The sequence below is a fragment of the Struthio camelus genome, chromosome 8 (genome assembly GCF_040807025.1).
Source record: "Struthio camelus isolate bStrCam1 chromosome 8, bStrCam1.hap1, whole genome shotgun sequence".
Taxonomy (NCBI): Eukaryota; Metazoa; Chordata; class Aves; order Struthioniformes; family Struthionidae; genus Struthio; species Struthio camelus.
In genome coordinates this window covers 27,733,940-27,753,751 of record NC_090949.1, presented here as the reverse complement: position 1 = coordinate 27,753,751, position 19,812 = coordinate 27,733,940, and the positions used below count along the sequence as shown (strand labels likewise).

At 42.0% G+C, this 19,812-nt stretch overlaps 1 protein-coding gene across 10 annotated transcripts in view; it reads right to left on the bottom strand.

Annotated features, from left to right (window-relative positions):
- The window catches only part of MAST2 (microtubule associated serine/threonine kinase 2), a 208,041-nt gene that overhangs the window by 6,995 nt on the left and 181,234 nt on the right, over nucleotides 1–19,812 (bottom strand). For 6 of the 10 annotated variants that reach the window (XM_068953003.1, XM_068953004.1, XM_068953005.1 and 3 more), the window contains 12 exons: nucleotides 18,930–19,062; nucleotides 17,341–17,506; nucleotides 16,175–16,276; nucleotides 14,434–14,556; nucleotides 12,600–12,709; nucleotides 9,868–10,022; nucleotides 8,487–8,791; nucleotides 5,615–5,830; nucleotides 3,536–3,762; nucleotides 1,900–2,022; nucleotides 640–776; nucleotides 223–410 (listed from right to left, as the gene is read on the bottom strand). In XM_068953003.1, coding sequence (XP_068809104.1) covers nucleotides 223–410; nucleotides 640–776; nucleotides 1,900–2,022; nucleotides 3,536–3,762; nucleotides 5,615–5,830; nucleotides 8,487–8,791; nucleotides 9,868–10,022; nucleotides 12,600–12,709; nucleotides 14,434–14,556; nucleotides 16,175–16,276; nucleotides 17,341–17,506; nucleotides 18,930–19,062 — 1,985 coding nt within the window. The remainder of the gene's footprint in view (nucleotides 1–222; nucleotides 411–639; nucleotides 777–1,899; nucleotides 2,023–3,535; nucleotides 3,763–5,614; nucleotides 5,831–8,486; nucleotides 8,792–9,867; nucleotides 10,023–12,599; nucleotides 12,710–14,433; nucleotides 14,557–16,174; nucleotides 16,277–17,340; nucleotides 17,507–18,929; nucleotides 19,063–19,812) is intronic. The other 4 variants (XM_068953009.1, XM_068953010.1, XM_068953012.1 and 1 more) reach the window with 1 other exon arrangement.

Here is a 19,812-nt window from a genome sequence, read left to right as displayed (position 1 = left end):
TTGCATCAAAGCAAAAGGATAGCGTAGCTCAGCACTCGCACTCTTAAAAAGATGCATGGATTTTCATTTTTTTTTCCCCATGAATAAACGAACGAGAATACATCCATGCTTAAGGTAACCTATGTAGCAGTTGTCATTTTACTTCAAAATCAGATCTACTACCTGCTGCTGTGTATTGTACCTCAACAATAAATCAGTAAGTAACAATTTTTTTTCTTTTACCTGAGTGTACAGACTCGGGTGTGGATCTGTAACTCTGGGTAGGTGATCGAGGAGATAGGTTGTGAGTTGGAGAACCAGGTACACTTTCTCCAGAAGAGAGCGAGCGGTTTAGAGAAGACAAACTACGACTGGTATGAAGTAGCGATGCTTGTTTAGTGATCTTCCTGAACAAAGAACTCTTCTTCTTACTGTGGAAAAGCATTAAAAAGCTATTTACAAACCCAAATGACTTATTTATATTTATTGGCACGTTTCAGTCAATTTAATAGCACAGTTAAAGAACAAAAGAAAACAAAAAGAAAGAAAAAACAGAGAGTGTTCCTGCTGGCAGGCATCCTCTGCAAATTGCTTTGACAAGATCCCTGTTACATTATCTTGGTTGCTACCCAATTTCCACAGAGAAACATCAACACTAACCTTTCCTGACCATCCTTAGTTTTGCTTTTCTTGTTCCTACGAGCCATCTTGGATTTGTAGCTGGCCTTTCGAGCTGGCCCAACTTTGATCGACGTGTTCTCAAATGGCGTGGTTGAGATGGACACTTTATTTCCACTCTATCAGAAACAACAAGCAGACACGGTTTAAAACATGGCTTTTCGAAGCAGATCTGCAGGCTAAGCAGGTAAACAGCTAGTTTATTACTGACTACCATTTTGTAATTCTATGTCAAACTCCATTTCCCTCTTTGCATTTCCACCTATCATTTATTAAGGAAGAGCTGAGAGAGAGCCCTCTTCAGTCAGGCTTTCACAAATGATTAAGTCAGATCCCAGCTGGTGGGTAAAGCTTCCCACAGCAGAGGGAACATGGCATCTGACCTCTCCCACTGACATTCCAACTGCCTCAGTTTAATACTTAAACAGCATCGAAATGCAATGGTGCTAGACACTGAATAAATACTATTAAATGATACCATCAGGCATCTTCTGTTTGGAAACTTGAACAAAGTGATATTCCGTCATCAGTCCTACTCGCTATTTCCAGTGCTCTGACTGATGGCAGATGTGAGCGTATCGGGCATCTGTCAAGACGAATCTGTACCACAGAGCATGGCTTGTCTCACTCAACTCGGAAAAAAAATACTGCTCCTGTATTTGCAATCCCAAAGACTTCTTGGAACTGTCCAAAACTTCAGGTTTTATTTACATAAATGAATTCAGCTCAGAGGACGTATCAAAACGCAAGTCATTTAACTGGATAATTTTAAGACCAACCATTACAAAGCTGCTTTTAAATACCACTGGGAATAATCCTTGAGAAAGTAGTCTTAAGAGCTAATAACATTAGCACAGCCTAAAGCCAAAAAAAAAAAAAAAGAGGGGGGGGGGAGAGAAAGAAAAAGTAATTGGGAAATTTTTGAAGGTATTGGCTTCTTAAAGTGACGTTTGAGGAAAGGCATACTTAAATCTTAATAACCTTTGTCGCTGATGCTACTAACAATGCATCTGGCAGGTCTTTATTTCTCACAGGAAATGTTGGAATTCAGCTTAAACTATGTGCAGACAATTTTGCAGATACAGGGATCAGACTACAGCAGTGAGTTTTTGCAAAACAAAGGCCAGGTGCCATGTGCTTACTTTGTATTTCAGACAATGGAAATTAGTTATAGCTATAGTGTTTTACACAAGCTGTTTCATATTACCTATTTTCCAAAACCACACAGTGCTGAGTGCCTACCTTCAGGATCAGCTCCACCACTTCTGTGTGCACCAGTCCATGGACAGGCTCCCCGTTGACATGGGTTATCAGATCCCCTTCACGCAGGCCTGCTTCGTTAGCCGGACCGCCTTCCTCCACGTGCTGGCAACGAGAAGGGAACGACCGATTTGAGAAGAGGAAAGTACAAGATTGCTGGCCAGATTGGACTCACAGCCCATCCGGCTTGTCTTGTGCTGTGGCCAGCATCGGCTGCTTCACAGGTGGTAGAAGAAACCGTTGACTGGCACAGTCAAAACCATGGTTCTGCGCTCTTCCTCTCCTCCCCCAGCTCCCTGGCAGTCGTCTCCTGATCTGAGGCAGAGGTCCAGGATGGCTAAGCTGATCAAAAGACCAGCTCCTTCCAAAAGCAGGAGTCTTAACACTCCTCCAAAAACGATCATCACTCAGAAATGATAACTGAATACTCCTGATTTCCAGGTAAGTATTCAATCTTTTTCAAGTCCTTTGCCACCCCAAATCCAGCAGCCTAACACATACATGCTAGTATCTGAGAAGGCCGATAGGCTTTTAAATAAGACTCCACGCCATGCGTTTAGGTTGTCTATATGGCATCTAATCCCAGACTTTTCCCACCTTCCATCCCTTATTAACCTGTGCAACATAAGATCTTTTGCCCACCGACAATGCTGCCTCTCTCCCATCAATGTGCAGAAAGGTGAGCCTCCTTTAAAGTGAGGTGACAGTTATGCTTGAGAATACTTCAGCTTTCCCTCCAGCCAGAAAAAGTTACAAATCACTATCTTGATAAATTCAGCATTTTCCAAGGACAGCAGAGAGGAGCAAGGGAAGAAATGCAGCTGCAGATTATTTTTGTATGCACAAATGAGTGTTAAATGGTGATCAACAAATATGAAGTCCAAATTATCTAATGAACACAGAGATGCATGGAAAAGAATGAACTACCTTTACCCTGACTCCCTTCTTCTCTCTAACTACAAAACAATTCACATAACGCTGCTTCAGGGAGAGGATCATTCCTAAAAGCCATATACGTTACCAAACGACACAGAGATCAAGTAAGTACCAGCATTTACGGGAAGGAAGAGATACGGACATGGAAACCAAACCCTGTGAGACCAGCGCACGGCTCAACCGAGAGCTAAATCCCTAGGTAATCAGCACAGCAGCACAATGCTTTAAGGCATTGGTAATCAGTTCCAAGCATCTGCTTTGAAAACCCCGGCAGGCTGAACTGATCCGAAGCAGACTATCATCACTAACCCAGGTCCGAAAAAATTAGCTGTAACTGACTCTTCATGCAACAACCCCAAAAGAAAGAAAGAGGGTATGTACAAAGAAACATGCTTTAAAACATGAGCTACAGGAGAAAGGAGATGGATTCATGTAACCAGGGAAGAAAGAAAGAAGAAAGGTTGCTGTGATTCTGTGATGGGCTTGAAAGCTGCCACACTTAAACCCAAAGTGCTCTTACTGATTTTTTAAGGGTTTCCCCCATCCCCAAAAGATAACGTTGGGTCCAAATAAGGAGAGCGGAAACACGGTGGCAAAACACAATTTACAAAGCTAGATCCCACAATCTTGGCAGAGAGCATTTCTGGACCCAAGGGTACTCTTGAGAAAAGCAGAGACATACCCAGACCATGTGATGCACAGTGTAGATATCACTGTCACCCATATAGACGCGAATGGCACGGAGAGTGAAACCATATTTCTTTCCAGCCCGATGGATGATGATTGGTGGTTTCAGGTTTGCGATAGCAGGAGAAAAGTCACGGCTGGGTGAGGAGTCCCTCGAAGATGGGTTTGAGGATAGAGAATGAGGTGACATTGGACTAGCCAATGGGGAACACGTGTGGTGATCTACAGCGATGACACAAAGGTGTGCAAAAATTAGGAAACCAGGCCTCCAAGAGAGATAAAATTCTTGTTAGAGAACAGCTAGGAAACCATCTCTCCCCACGCCCTTAAGAGCTGGTGGTCTTCACCAGAGCAGGGCTTTTCCTGCAGCTTTAACTAATCCATGCTACAAATATGAAAATCAGTGGAGTTTCCAAAAAGCACATTTGGTAATATGTATTTAATACAGCAGCTCCACTTGTGTAGAATTATGGTTGGGTCACAGTGTTTACCTCTGTTTCAGGGATTTATAACCCATCATAAATATCGGCTCTAGGCACAATCTTGGAGTATTCCATTTAAAGGTTATGAAATATTACCCCTCTCCAAAAGATCAGATACTTTCTAGATGTTGACGCAAGTTGCTTGTTTGTGCTGAGATAAGTCAAAGCCAGTTAGTATTTTTAAAAAATTGGGAAGTGATCAGACAACAACTACATCTAGGTAATTTTGGTAATGTTTTAAATTCACAGGGTCAAAAATAGTTAAGCCTAAAAAAGTAGCTAATGCAGGAACGCTGCTACTTAAAACAACATCACAAGCGTACTTTAGAGCACGTTTCCCAAACGAAGAGCCAGGGATCTCGGTTCTCACTTATGTGGCTGTGACTCAGCTGGGCTACTGATTAAAATACCTGACTCTACTTGCCAGCATAACAATATCTACAAATAAAAAACATAAAGCAAATACAAAACTCTCATTTTAAAGTGAAGCTGGTCAACATCAGTAAAACAACCCCAAACAGTAAAAGTATTAAATGCAGCTGTAAAAAGAAAACCTAAATCCGTTAAAAATTCATCTGCTGAATCACCCAGCACATATTTACCTGGCAGATGAGAGCAGCTCTGGAAGAACCTTTGCTAGGTAATTAAATATCATTTTAGAGATTTTTCAGGACGGAGTTTGTAGTTCACAAAGCAACCATCGCCCAGACCATACGAAATATGGGATATACATCATCCCAATGGTGCCAAGAAGCAATTTCATGGCTGTCTCCAGCCGAGACAGGCGAGGAGGTATTGCTCGACCTCCTGGGCTGGCACTCGGGGCCTGACTGCCATTTCCTGCTCCAACGCAGGCAGGGACAGGTACAGCCCAGAAACATAGGGCCAGGTCTTTTCCTCTGGAAAAAGGGACAAATTCCTGGTAGGGAGAGCCTCACACTGAACCACTCTTTCATAGCTCTGCCTACCTGGGCTGTTCACTAAAAGTTACCATCCAGCCTTGGGAATTGTCAAGGTTTGTCTCTGCTTAGAGACAGAGCTGGGCAGCAGCATAAGTTATTCAGCGTTAACCTCCTTCGTGAGTTACGTGCACTTTTGAATTCTTGAACGCTCAAGAGCATTTAACCAAGTTATCTGAAGTTACGGAAACTTCCCGGTGCATGAACGCACCAGACACAGGCAGCTCCCAAAAAAATCACAGTGCTTAGTTGTTAGTATGCGACAACAAAATAGCACCTGGAGGGTTAAAACTGTTCTGTGTCAATATGCCTCCTTGTTACACCCCTGTCTCGGGACTAGCTTATGCTCCAGGAGCCAATTTAAACAAAAAACTACTCCTGGAAACAGTAAGGCCCAGCTGCCGTTTACAGAAGCTGCAGCCAGACCCCACACACGACACTCCTCGTCTTTGGCAAAGCAGTACTCATTATCCTAGTGAGTAGTAAATATTCACCAAGTGTAAAAGTTAGGATCTTTCCCCTCCTGCCAGCTACGGCATTCCTCCAGGAGGATGGAAGGGGGAGGACCTATCTGCAGGTCTTTTGTTCGGTGCTTGCAGACTCTCACAATGCCTAACACAAGGCATTTCTTACCTGAGGGAATCAGGAGAGACAAGGCAGTAGCGGATGCTGATTTAATCACTTTATTGACAGGTCTTGAGGTACGTTTCTCCCCTGATTCCCCAGAGAGCAACCTGTGCCGTGCCCGCCGCACTGCCAAATCGCTGATGGCTTTTGGAGTGGTAAAGTCTGGGCCTTCATTGCTATTACTGCGAGCGCGTGGATCAGAGAAATCTGCAGTGCTCCCAGCTACAGTTTAAATTAAAACAGATTAGAACCACAGGGAATTCCTAACAGTCTATTCCCCTACAGGCAAAATACATTAAATCAAAGTCATGTTTACATGAAGTCCAAGAGTAAATTTTCCTAAGAAGAAACCCCAGGGCTTGAATTCTTATTTACAGAAATGGTGTTATTCTGAACACAGAAAATTAGCAGCTTCTGTTCTGTTGGAAAAGCTTGCTAATGAAACCACAGTGCTCAGCAGCAGAGTTGCATGAGTCCTAAATCCATGGAGCAGTTCTGCACGTAAGCAAGCCATTTCAACAGGATTGTTCACAGATGTAAACAAGTTTACGGCAAGCGCTCCATTTTTATAACCAGTAAGAACTGTCAGTCTTGAACTTAAAACCTGCCTGTAATAGAAGAATCAGATTTTATTGTACTTACACATAAAAAAAAAATCCACTTTAAGAGAATACTAAGGTACTCAAGTCAGGGAAAGTAAAAATTTGGATTTCATCTTAATTTGTCCCCTTCTGTGCACCATCACAGTTGAGTCTTGAATTACTTAACCTTCTATAATCGTATATGAAACGCAAAGTAATCTGCAAAATCAGGCCAAGCTTCCCAGACTGGGCATGCAACGTTAGCAGATACTGGAGGCAGTGGGGAGGGCGTCCTCAGGCTCTGTGCCTCAGTTCCCCAGCCGATACCTTAAAGGAGCACTGTGAAAATACCTTAATTGGAACTTGCAAAGTTGCTCAGAAATGCAAGTGCTGAGCAACTGCAGCAAGTCCACCAGGGAAATTAATCATTCTCTCTTCAAAAGCAACTTTGGAACAGCGTGCAATAAATAAAGCCTCAGGGCCACATTTTGAACAATGAGGACAGAACAAAACATTGATCACTGTTATTTAAATGGGCACCACTGCTGTGCATACTAAAAGCAGGAAGTACCACGAGCACAGAAATTCCAGAGCACCATTCCCATGGACTTCAGTACCAGATGCCAGTTCAACACTTAACAGCTACAGAGTTTCAAATTAGGCTCCCAGACAATGAGGAACTCAGAATGGGAGGCTGCGTGTGAAAAGGCTGAATTACGCATTAGAGGAGCCCTCCGAGGCAGTGACAGGAATGAAATTCTTTTTCCTGCAATCCCCTGCCTCTGGCTTTACTTTGCAGGCAGGGGATGCACTACAGCAACGGTATCCTTGAACGCCAGGCACTGACAGAGGCACTGGAAGCTCTGAGGAGCATGGAATTAAAGACCGTTCTAATGTGCACGGGAGCAGGCTGTCCAGAGAAGCTTCATTTTTGCATATCGCAACTTTTAGATACTCAAATTTGCAATGAGAGTGTTGTAATTTTTATTTGCATGTTTCTAGACTTTCAGTATGAAATTGAGATGCTAAGATTTCTATCCTACGCTGTCACCATGGCACTTGTGTCATCTAAGGGTGTGATAGATCACTTCCATCACAGCTACCCCTTTCAAATGAGTTAACCGAATAAATGATAGCAGTACCAGGCTCTCATCTTCTGGGAGAACCAGCCATAGCGGGAAATCGGACGATTTGTGAGCAAACTGCATTCAGATAGGACTGCAGAAGAGGAATAATGAGAGATGGGAACCTTGGGTTTCACTCCAGGCTTGGAGGCAAGCTTGCTCTAAGGCCTTTCCACCTCTTGCCGCCAATCCATCATCATACCTGCTCAGTGCCCTTCAACGTGTCCCTGTCTAGTCTCACTGCCACTCTGTCTCCTTGTTCGGTACCCCTTTCCATTCTGCTCTCAATGCATCCACAATCTCTCTGCCTGCTTGCTCCCAGTTTACCCCAGCAACTTATTTCTCATTTTCTTATCCAGTTAGTCCTTATTCCTCAATGCTGCGCTCTAGTTGCCTCCTCTAATATGCCCTCCTTCTCAAATACCAGCTTTTGGGTCCAGTCTTTCCCTTGCTCCAGGTGTCTTTGACCGGACAACACCATTTCACCCACATCACCTATGCTCCAAGCCTGTTCTTCTCCCGCCTTGCCTTCAATTCAATCTCTCAGCACCCAGGGCTCAGCCTTGGGCAGCAGCAGCCCAGGGCTGCTGATGCGGCGAAAGCGCTGCTCAGCCCAGGGCTGGAGAAGGGCCCCAGGATGGGCAGAGATGTCTGAGAATCCACACACTGACTTTTAAGACAACTCTACTAAATCTATGCAAGTTGCATGCTTTTAAACTTGTAACTTGGCCAAATTCGGGTATATTTGGCTGAGGTAGCAAATAGCGTGTCTCTGACCCAAAAGCCACTCCCCTAGCAAATTTCAAGTCTCTACTCCAAACTAGAGCTTTTCAGAGAAAAAAGAAAAAAAGAAAATCACGGGAAGTGCTTTTTTGTTAATGAGTTAAACATCCTTATTCTCCAGCCTCAACTCAGAAGTGACCTGCTCTGACTACTGCTTAAAAAATTCTGCAGATCCTATTAAGAGTAAATGGGTCTCAAGCATGAGAAGATTAAACAACTGATGTCACTTTAAAGGCAAGCAGAGCCACGAAACCATACTGAAGTACTACTTAGCATGAGATAACCGCAGCCCCTGACCACCCACATCCACTTTGCTACCCAGTTCATTTCTGCAAAACGGAAACGGCTCCCTTTGGGACTACGCTGCCACCACGCCGCCTATGTACGTACCTGTCAGCGTCAAGGCACTACTGGCGGCCGTGGAGGGGGCTGTGGGTCCCGCATCGCCCTCGAGCTGCAGCTCTTGCTCCACAGGCTGCTCCGGAATGGGCACGGGCAGCCCCTCGCGGGCCTGCCCGGCGCACAGCAGCATCCCCTCCGACTGCGGCCGCTTCAGCACGCTGCCCTCCTCCTCAGCTGAGATGGCAAACCGCGGCATGTCAAGGAGCCCCGAGCAGCGCCGGCGCACCGTCAGGGGCGGGCTGGAGTCGCTCTCCGTGTGCGAGGATTCGGACATAGACAAGCGCTTACGCAATCTAGGAGAAAAAACAAGACAGAGTCTCTAGGTTACGTTACAGTAATAACGAACTGCAAAAGGCCAATGGCAGAACAAAAGTAGTGCGGAGAACCAACTCCAACACCTGAAGGCCATTTCAGATGTAGTTGGGAGACCAAGCTACATCATTAGGATATAAACCAGCAAAGGCTTGAAGCATCACCTGAGTTTAGATTTCCAAAATATTCCATTGTGAACCTTCTCAGAAAAGCAGGAATAAAACCAAACAAAAATATAATACAGTGAATATGAAATTAAATATTATTCCAATCAATCAATTACCAAAAAAAGGGCAGACGCAAATCATCATCCACATTCCTTTTGGAATTAGACTGCTAACTTTGCTTTCAAAATTACTGTAAATTTCAAGCAAGGAAGGCCTGATGCAAGATGAAGCATGTAGCAGTTAAACACATAACCTATAAAATGATTGCTGAATGGAGTCATACAGATGAGATCACAGCCACATCTTATGATCTCTGTAACGCCAAATTTTAGCGTAAAAGCTTTACAGGAGTTACAAAAAAATGGGAGATATCTCTTCTTAAGAGAAGTTCAACAATTATTTCAGTCGTACTGGGTGCATGGTGGGGTATACAAATTCTAAGCGTTCACATATTTTACAGATATTTTTATTAGAAGTAAAGATTTTTTGGAAAATTTAGACTTTCCTAATCATTTAGGTTGCAACAGAGAAGAAGAATGCAGGGAACACCAGATTCTGGATTCACTGATATTTAAGGAAAAAATTGCTATTGGCACGTCTCCAATACAACTAGTCTGTCTGCAAATGAAGGCTTTACTTAAGGTTAGAATTCCTTTATTTTCATTTGAAGTATTTGCTACAAGTTTAGGAGATGTTAGTACTTAACTGGATGTATTTAAGGAGTATATCACTTCTACACGTTTGTTTTCTGCTATTTATTCTACTCTTCAAGCTCTGCCTTTGGAAATACACCATATGAAGCATTTCTGACTTAAGACTGACAGGGAAAAGGCACAAGGCTTTCTCATACGCTATGAGAAAACTAAAAAAATCACTTCTACTCAACTTACATTTCAGGAGATCCAATTACCCAGCTGCGGTCCCGACTTTTCAAGCCTCCAAGGCTGTCTAATCGGTCATCTTTTTCTTCACTCAGGCTCCGTTTAGTTGGTGGCGGAGTCTTCCTCTCTTCGTGGATGGAAAGACGCTCCATGCTGCTGTACACCTGCACATACCAAAAGATCCTTCTGTACAAAGAACAGAGAAAATCCTACGTGGCCTTTCCTGTCCAAGGGGTTACGAGCTCTTCAAAATGGCAGATATTCACTGAAAGCATGAACTTGGCAATGGTCTTCAACTAAGTAACACAGAATCCAGTGCACAGGTGTGACATGCTCTAAGTACGCCAGGGAGAAAAGGAAAAAGGTAAGCTTCAGAAACATCAAATATGCTTTTTTACAATAGCACCCAACACCTTTCCTCTGTGAACAGCGCAACACCACAGTAGCGTGAAAACCTTTTGAAACTAAGGGATTTTTGTTTTTTAATAGCAATCCTCAAATCTAAGCAGAGAAATTGCTAAAATAGGATCCATGAGTCTTGAAGGTTAGCATCTGGATCTTGAAATCTTATGACACAAAGTCATCTTGGTGATAGGCATCATGCTCATGACCCCATTTCATTATCATCAGTCTATCAGCATTGCCCCAAGCTTATTTCAGAACAAAAAAGTCCTGCCCTCCTCAAGGAATCTACTATAATGCTGACAGCTTAATGAAAGTGCCTCTCTTGGTTTTACAGCCGTCTTTAAATAATTAAATGATTAAGCAAAAAAATCCATGCTTTTAAAACTACACTTGACTGTAGACCTAATTTACATAAGAAGAGATTAATGAAAATAATGTTATTAAAAATTCAGAGCATCAACAAGATAACTATTAATAAATCATATGGCTGAATTGTCAGACAAGAATTTCAAAATATAATGAGCCTTTTATGCCTCCCACACTACAAATGCTGTATAATTTTCCAGGGCTTAAAATAAATTCATTAGAAGTGAACTTTTTCTCTTTGTGGCAAAAATACTGAACCCTAAAGAAAAGCTTCCGTCTAACAGATGAATAAATACTCATAGTGAGAAAAGAGAGGAAAAAAAGAGAAATCCTTACATACTCATGAGAGAACTTTTTCAAAAGCCATTACATCTTCAGGTCAATTATGAACAGACTTCTGGTGATGCAAATCAGGAGCAACTCCACAAAATCAATGGTAACTGTTACTTAAACCACTGCAGCCTGGCTGAGGGCACAGAAGAGCGAACTGGTGCTTCAAGACTGACCTCAGTATTGGAAACCTAGAGATACTGCTGTACAAAAAAATGAAATACCTTTCTGAGGCCCTGCATAAAATGCCTACCCCCATGCTCATCGAGAAAAGGGAAATACTGTTCAGAGAGAGCTCAGACATCAAAATAGCATTTCATTCTCCTACTTCCCCTCCCTGAACACACATGTCATCCAAGTTAACGGTGGAGTTGTACTACTTTGAAGGGTCTGGAATAGCAGCTTTTTTTCAGACCACCTGAATAAGAACTCCAGACATGTACAGACCTGAGTAAGGCACATTAAGTCCAGAAAGTACAGCTAGAAGGGACCTCCTCAGGGCATCCTGCCCATTTCCCTACCTCAAAGCAGAACTACCTCTCTTCTGAACACCAGGCAGATGTTTCTCCAACCTGTTCTTAAAAGCCGCCAGTGACGGCACTTCTACAATTTCCCCAGGGAATCAGTGCCTGGGCTTAATTATTTTTCAACATTGGAAATTTTTTCTTACCATCTATCCTATAACTCTTTTGTGGCAGTTTATGCCCATGATTTCATGTCATTTCCGGATAAAAGAGGAAAAAAAATCTATTCCCTTCCTTCTAGCATTTTTATGCTTGAAAACTGCTCTCTTGCCTTTCCCTCAGTCTTCTCTGCTCTAGACTGAACTTCCCTACGAGCTTTTCTTTTAAGTTTTATATGTTGTAAATCTCTAATCATTCTTGTTCCTTCCCTCAGGTCTTCCTTTTACTGATCCACATTTCTTTTCAAGAACATTGCCCAGAACAGGACAGAGTAATCCTCTAAGCCCTTCCTACCTCTAAACAGATGGAAAGGATTTCTTCGTTTGCCTTGCCGAAAATAGTCTCTCTTGTCCAGCACGATAACTGCCTTTTTTTTCTTTTTTAAATAATTTCACATGTTTAACTTACGATCCACTATAAGCCCAGATCCTTTTCTTTGAAACAGTTGCCTCATCTTTTGTTCCTCATCCTGTATTTGAAATAATGAGAAGCACAGGTGTAGAATTTCGCATTTGCTCTTCTTACTGCCTGTGATCCCTTTGATTTTAGATCATTATTCCAAGCTGTTAAAATCAATTTTCATCCTCGTACCATCTTCTCACCTACTGGAAGGCCCTTTCAGAACAATGCTGTCTGAAGGAAATAAGCACACCTCCCTGTGCCATTCTCCGCATCATTAATGAAAACATTAAACTGCGTCAGAAGCAGGGAAGACCTCTGCAGAACCCTACATATTAGTGAAACTAAAAAATACAACATCTCACTCTCCAACCAGTCTTGCACTTTTAATAGCACCGAGGAAACAAATAGGTACACAGTTCTCAGAGAATACTAAACATTATGTGGCTCCCACATTATCAACCACATGGTTAAAATCTACCTCACACAAAGCAATACTGGCCTCTGAAATTGTGTCCCTCTCTAGATTTTTCTTTCAACAACTCAGCACGCTCTTACCTTGCTGAACCTCGGCGAGCATGAGGAAAACTGCCTAATTTCCACATGATCATCATCATTCGTGTCCTCCTCCTCTTCTGAATCCAGGTGCTGGTACCGTTCTGACCGGGCTGTGAACAAGACAGGGCACGTTTCATCAGTGCAGGAAATGTTGACGACTCCTATAAGATACCCTCAAACAGGACATGGTTATGCAAGAACAGTCTTTGCACCGATTCCCACTTGACTACCTATAAAGAACTCCGAGTGTTCATACACCACGAAGAATATTTTCCTTCGTGTTGAAACGCACCCAGCCAATTTTGCTCATCCTGTACAACAAGCAATGAAGAATATCTCATTCTTCATACCTCCTGAATTTATTGCAAGTCTTCAGCTATATAATACTCTAAAAGCCACTGATTCTCAGCAGAAATCATATAGGTATCTAATCCTGCAGACCCTTCTCAATAAGAGTATTTCCTAAGGCAAACAATAGTATGGAAGGAATCAGGGAAGCAATCGACTCTGTCCCAATTTCCAATGAAACGGCTTTGTAACTGCACAAAGTACACCCTGTATACATACATACGAGTTGTCTTTGAAAAATAAAAATATTTACCCCACAAAATAGCTCCTCTTCTCCCTCCCACAACTAGCAAAATGATTAGATTTTGTGAACTAAAACAGGCAAGTAACCAATATGCAAAGCAATTTTTAATGCAAAAATCTAAAATGCCTCCAAAGAGATTTTGTGCTTTGAGATTTGCAATAGCCTAATTCTAAGCCAGCCACACCGGATTTTGCAGTGGGGGTTAATAAGTTTGGCTACAGAAAGCTGATAGCTGTATTGAGCCAAATTTGCTGCACTGTATCAGCCAGAAAGCTACTTTTATAAATTCTGAAATTTCCTGCATTAGGATTTAGAACAGCAGTGCCAACTCTTATCAGTGTCCATGCGAGATATTTCCTGACATGAGAATATTCCAGCCTTTACGAAGGGCGTGCTTCAAAGTCGCCCCACCAACGTGCTGCGCGTGCCTGGATGCTTGGGGAGCTTGCCGCCACTTCTGCGCAGCAGAGGAGCAGAGCAACAGTGGGGCTTGCGTGGGGTCACGAGGCCCTGAGAGGAGGATGGAAGAAATTCCTTTCAAGTAGGGCAGAAGTTCCTGTAACTCAGAGGCTGAAATATCCCAATATCGTCTTGTGCTCCGGCTGGAGCAGGGAGAAGACCCCCCGGCCAGTGACCAGCCCAGCTTCCCCCCGCCCCCCACCTCCAAGTCAAAGGGGAAAAGCTAGGGGGTAGAGGATGGGGACAGAGATCGCTCTAGCACCCACAACACCATCCCCTCCCATTAGCAATGCCTCCCTGGCTGGGGCTGATCTGGAAATACCACAAGTCGTACATAATACTTCTAAAGTAACTTCTAAACCATAAAGAATCTCCCCTTCTGATTTGTGTTCCAGTTTTGGGTTTTTTAATAAAAATATTTTTAGGCTGAAAACAGTCACTAGGGAAAGATAACAGCGCTCAAAAACTCAAGGAAGTTGGACATACCAACCTGCTTTGAAAGTACTGCAACAAATCCCATATAACAAACATCGCACCTCTCACTGTAGGGCCATGGCTGGCAGAGCCACAGGCACCAGTGAAAAATCAGTCGACTTTACAACAACATTTTCCTTTAAAATTCATTTGCTTTCAATATCTGGCATTAAACAGAAACTTTTTAAAGGCATTTTCATCAAGTGTTTTGTTCAATAGCTGACAATGATTTATACTTAAGAATTTTTAAGATAAAACGAAATATACCCCAAAAATATGAGGCAATTTATGCTGAATCTTTAGTCTTACTGTCAAAATAGCTCGTGTCATCCTCAGATTCCAACTGTGGAATGAATTCGGCTTTCTGTCGAAGTAATCCATTCCAGTCCAAATCTTTAAAGAACCGGTGCTGTTTCACTTCAAAGGCACTACCTGAAATAAGCATCTTTTATTTCAGAGTACTTCTTCTAGCATTTTCGAAACAATAAAAACAAACCCTAAAAATATCAAAAGCCTGAAAGAAAACCTGTATACCTAAGTGACTCATTTTCCAAGAATGTTGAATTTCCCTTTACCATAGTGGTGATACAGTATAAAGACTGAACAAGACTTCCTCTTTCCTGCCTCCTTTTCGTATTTAATGACAATACATGACTAAATTGGCTGGAAGATAGCATCTGCCATTACATTCCACACCAAGCTGCAAGATTAAGAACTAATTAACATCTTAATTTAAAATTTCCAAACTCTAAATACCATTTTGTGCATAGCTAAATAAAGAGGGCAGACTCGGAAAACTACTTAGCACGTGAGTGGCTCCACTCCAGTCAGTAACGTCATCCATGTGCTTAAAAGGAGGCAGGAGCTTAAATATTTATCTTCCTAAATTAGTATCTTTGTTACTAACCTCAGAAGTTCGGGTTCCCAGAAGGAAAAAATAACGATTATCTGTCTGCCACTATGTGTATTTTTTTCAATGAAATTCATATTCATAAAAGATACTACTGTCTTTAAAAAAAAAAAAAAAAAAAAAAAGCAGAGGAAAGGAAAAAGGGGTTGCTGAGTGCCAGTAGCAGCAGGAGATGCCAAGTAAAACAGCAGTCTCAGCAACACAGGTGTATAAGAAATCAAAAAAAAATCAGCCCATCAACTCATTTTATAAAGCAAGAAACTCCACGTCTTTTCCATGACAACATCATCTTTCAACTATGTGGATCTGAAGCAAAGAAGAACATGTGAAAAACAGCTGATTATACTATTAACTCATGACCTCTTCATTACCCTTGAAGGCACCTGTGTTAAGTTTGCTGAATAAGGTGCCTTTTGGAATTGTTATATACTTAGTTTCTATTTTATCCTTAAAATGTAATTTCCAATCAAAAGTCCAAAATTAAATCAAACAAATGAAGTCAATGAAACAGACGACCTGTGTTGTGAAGCGGCAGCATTGGACAAATGATTTTTAAACAGTAAGGTAGGTAGCTCAAGACTATTGATGATTATTTTCTGTCAGGAGATAGAAGGGCTGGCTTGAAGTTTAAATTTAACATTACAATGCCAAAAGATTGACATAAGCATCTGACTTTGACAAAGAGATTATCAGATTCGGGATTTCTGGAGAATAGGAGACAGCAGAGTCTCCTATGAACGGACAAGCTTTCCCATGATTTCACAGCAATGTAAGGGGATTACTCCCCTAGTCAAAGAGAATTTTCAAAGAAATCTGATTGTAGACTGCTCAAATTGAGACACGACCCTCAAGCCTTGGACAGCATAATAACTGGAACAGCCCAAATTTGAGAAGTTATGTTGCAAAGTCGATGGCAAATTCACTTGGTGGCTCTTTCTTGTTTCCCATACAAGATAGTAACATCCGTCTGACTCGTGTACAATCTACACTGACTCTCAGAGCTTCATAAGATTCATTCAACCCAATATAAACTGTTTCCCAGACCTAGAGCAGTGTTTTTTAGCTCAGTTTGGTGTGCCTCACTGTCAGGGTAGCTTCTTGACCATTTTTGGTGAGCACTTCCATACAAAACATTCCTACCTGTTCCCATTCTTTCCAGAGGATTTTGGCGAAGAAGCTTAGAAATTAGGTCCTGTGCATCTGGTGGCAGTGCATCGTCACCATCCGGCCAGGCTATTTCATCTGGGAAGAAAAAGAGGCTTGACATTTTCTACCTACTTCACAAACAATTTGAATAACCATTCACATTCCTACACCATAGGATGCAGCGTTCAGTACTGCCCCAGAAACGCAAATACCTTGAATTCAGCAGCTTGCATACTTAATATAATTCAAAGCATTGACATTTTCCAAAATGCATAAAATTCAGCCTCAAATAAAGCTGCTGTCAATCCAAGCAGTGCTTGTGGAGAAAAAAAAAAGGCATTAAGAACTCTTTTAACGAAGTATGAAATGGGACTTCCGTGACAATCCATAAACAATGACAGTGACAATACTGCGGCTGTATCTCATGCCTGCACACTCCAAACTAGTTATACTTGGAACAGAGTGAACAATTCACAGGTAACCATTTCATGCATCCAATTTAGTTCTTCACTGAAATTTGCTTTCACAAAGCACGCTTGCCAAGTCTTAAAAAAATTTACTGCTTCAAAAAGCATTCCCAATAGGAAACGTTTTCACTGGCATATTCACTGAGAGAACACAAAGCAAGCATTTGTCCAACTCCAAGCGGGAGACAGGTTTAAAAACCCACAAGACATGAAGCCACTCAGCACAACAGCATCAATGTGTTTTGTTTTAGAATTTATTTTGTTTGTAGAACAACTACGAATTGGCTGACTTTAGCATCTACAGAAGGAAAAACATAAAATCAGAGTGAACTAGACTAGTTGCCAGCTGCTCCTTTCATATTCTACATCCTATATGTTAACAGATAGGACAGAAAAAACCCAAAACATTCTCCCCCCATCCCACAAGGATACTTTTACATACTTTTACAAACGTGTGACTTTTGTACCAAGCACACTGATAGAAATATCTAGCAAGGTGTTAAGCAACTCAAGAACTTTCAGGAAGTAGAATCAGCTGGATACTACCTTTTCGACACAGAAATATAAACATTTTAGAGTAAGAACATTATTTTATACTTAGACTTTCCAGACTAAACTATAGATCTTCAACATTTTCTGTGTTTTACTTCACAGCACACTTGGAAAGCCCTTCAGAAACAGAACAAAACTCACCACTGATCACTTGTCCAAAGAGTTCTTCAGGTGTGTCACCAAAGAAAGGGACACAGCCAACTAAAAACTCATAGAGGATAACCCCCATGGCCCACCAGTCCACAGGCTTTCCATAGCCCTGCCGCAGGATCACTTCTGGTGCGATGTACTCTGGAGTCCCGCAGACCTCAAGAGGAACACACAAGAAAGCAATGAACCTACCGATTGCCAAATTCAAAGTTTACTTCTGTCTAGTTTTTTTCACCTCAGCACTTTAAAAGGAAGTTAAGGCTTTACCACTACTAACTTGGGGCTGTAAACTCTTTCTATGTTGCAAAAGTCTATACGAGGAACATATTCCCTGCACAGAGATGATATCACACACTACTAAATGTTCTTAAGGTGGACGTGCTGGCTAAGCAGTTCTTTGGTGCACGCACAGTAAAGAATATAGGAAAAAAATGCATACTGCACGTCTATAACTGTCTCTATATGATGGATTTCTACTGGCACAGCTATAGCTAGCAGGGTCTGGATTTTCATAAACCTTGTACATCTTTTCTAGCAGAATTTAGTTCCACAGATAGAATCAGCAACAGAGCATGATTTCACTGCAGCGTTTACAGCTATATACAAAGGGCTCAAATGTGGGAGTTAGAGTTGGCACAGACAACAGCTACCACATCGTATGGGAAGAACTAGGTTACCCTGGGCTTCGAAGCAACAAATAACAAAATAGTTGCAAAAAGCCCATAACACTGCAAAATGCAAGACCATGATCTAGTGACTAATGAGCATTCCTAAAACAATAACCAGCATTTCTCGGATGCAAAGGAAGACAGAAACTCGAGCGTGCATTGTCTACCACATAGTGAGTATGAACCAACACATGACAAAGCTAAAAAAAATTCAGCTGCAATCCTAGATGTTTTCAGAAGAGATCAGGATTTTTTAATCCCATTATACAAGGCACTGGTGGCCCTTCACCTAAAATGCAATGCATAGTTCCTCTCAACCACGCTCAGGAAAGATTAACTCTAGCTTAAACAGGTGCATGGAAGAGCTATTCATTCATCAGAGGAAAATCTCTCTTGTTATCTAAAATAACTTAGCTGGTTAAGCCTAGCAAAATGAAGGCTATGGAGGAGAATCACCCTTGGCAAACATCATGGGGATAAAAGTCAATTTTTAAGGCATCAGACAAAATTACAAGAACAAACCTATAGGAACTTGCCAAGAACTTTCTAAGGACCAGAAGGGGGAGACTGTGGAACAACCTTCCAGCAAAATCAGTGTTACATCCCTAAATGAACTACTCTGTTTTCTGTTTGCACCTGCACTGCAGCCCAGAATACACCTTGGAAATCCTAAACTATGAGCTGAAGTGCATCACTCCACAACAAGAGGTTGGTATAAAAACCACAATGCAATCTTGTGCAGAAACATGAGATTACAGTTGTATCTTTTCCCCTCATTATCCAACGCACAGCACAAAGTCAAGGCAGAGAGGCAGACTTCCGCAAACTCTGATTCTGGCCCAAGAGATCATGTTTCTGAAGGCCCCAGCATGCATCTGCGCCCACACCAATGGACAAAACGTTTCAGCTTACCTGCTTGTCCAGGAATTCCCTGGTATCTTTCTCAATATGTCCCTCATAGAGGTTAGTGGTAAGACTCATTAACCCGATTTTAGACAGTCCAAAGTCAGTTAGTTTAATGTGACCCATGGAAGTTATCAGGAGACTGGAAGAAAGAGGAAGAGCAAAATAATCTAACGTTCAATTGTTTCCCAGAAAGAGTTAAAACACAAAAAAATTGCAAGATAATTCTAAGAGCAATCTCAGTACAGCCGTTCAAACACCTGGAAGGAACCTCCTATGCAACCAAACATCACAGAGCTGCTAAGGCAACCAAAAATCAGAGTCACTTCTGCCAAATTTCACCAGAGTAACAACAGGTCTGAGACAATATCTGAACAAAACACTACTGTTTACTCATTTTTTCTATACTTAACTGCTGTAAATTCTAAATGAAGACATTAATTTTTGTGCACATAGCAACCATACCTTTTAGCTTCTGCGCTTACATCAGAGTTGCAACAGCACAGAGAGGAGGGCAGAAAGGACCCAAGATGTAACTATGCCCAACAGTTCTCAAAACCTTTCAGACCTTGTTCCCTGCTTTTCCATAACTGTATGTGCATCCCATCCCTCTTATACGTGCACAGCTTTGAGGTGACCCTCAGAGTAAAGACCGTATTTTACAACACTGCCCAAAAATTCTTTATCCCCGATACCAGTGGAGCTAGACCTGGCGAAGTCCAGCCCCATTCAAATTCTGCTCCTAAGCCTCAAAGGGCTTCTGCCCAGCCCTTCTCACTGCCCAACTGATTCTGTATATCTGAAGCCAGAGGCTCCCTAAAGCCTTCTGCACTCCTGATATCATCAAAGCTCTCCTCTACTGTCTCTAACCCCCATGTCCTCTTGCCTATGG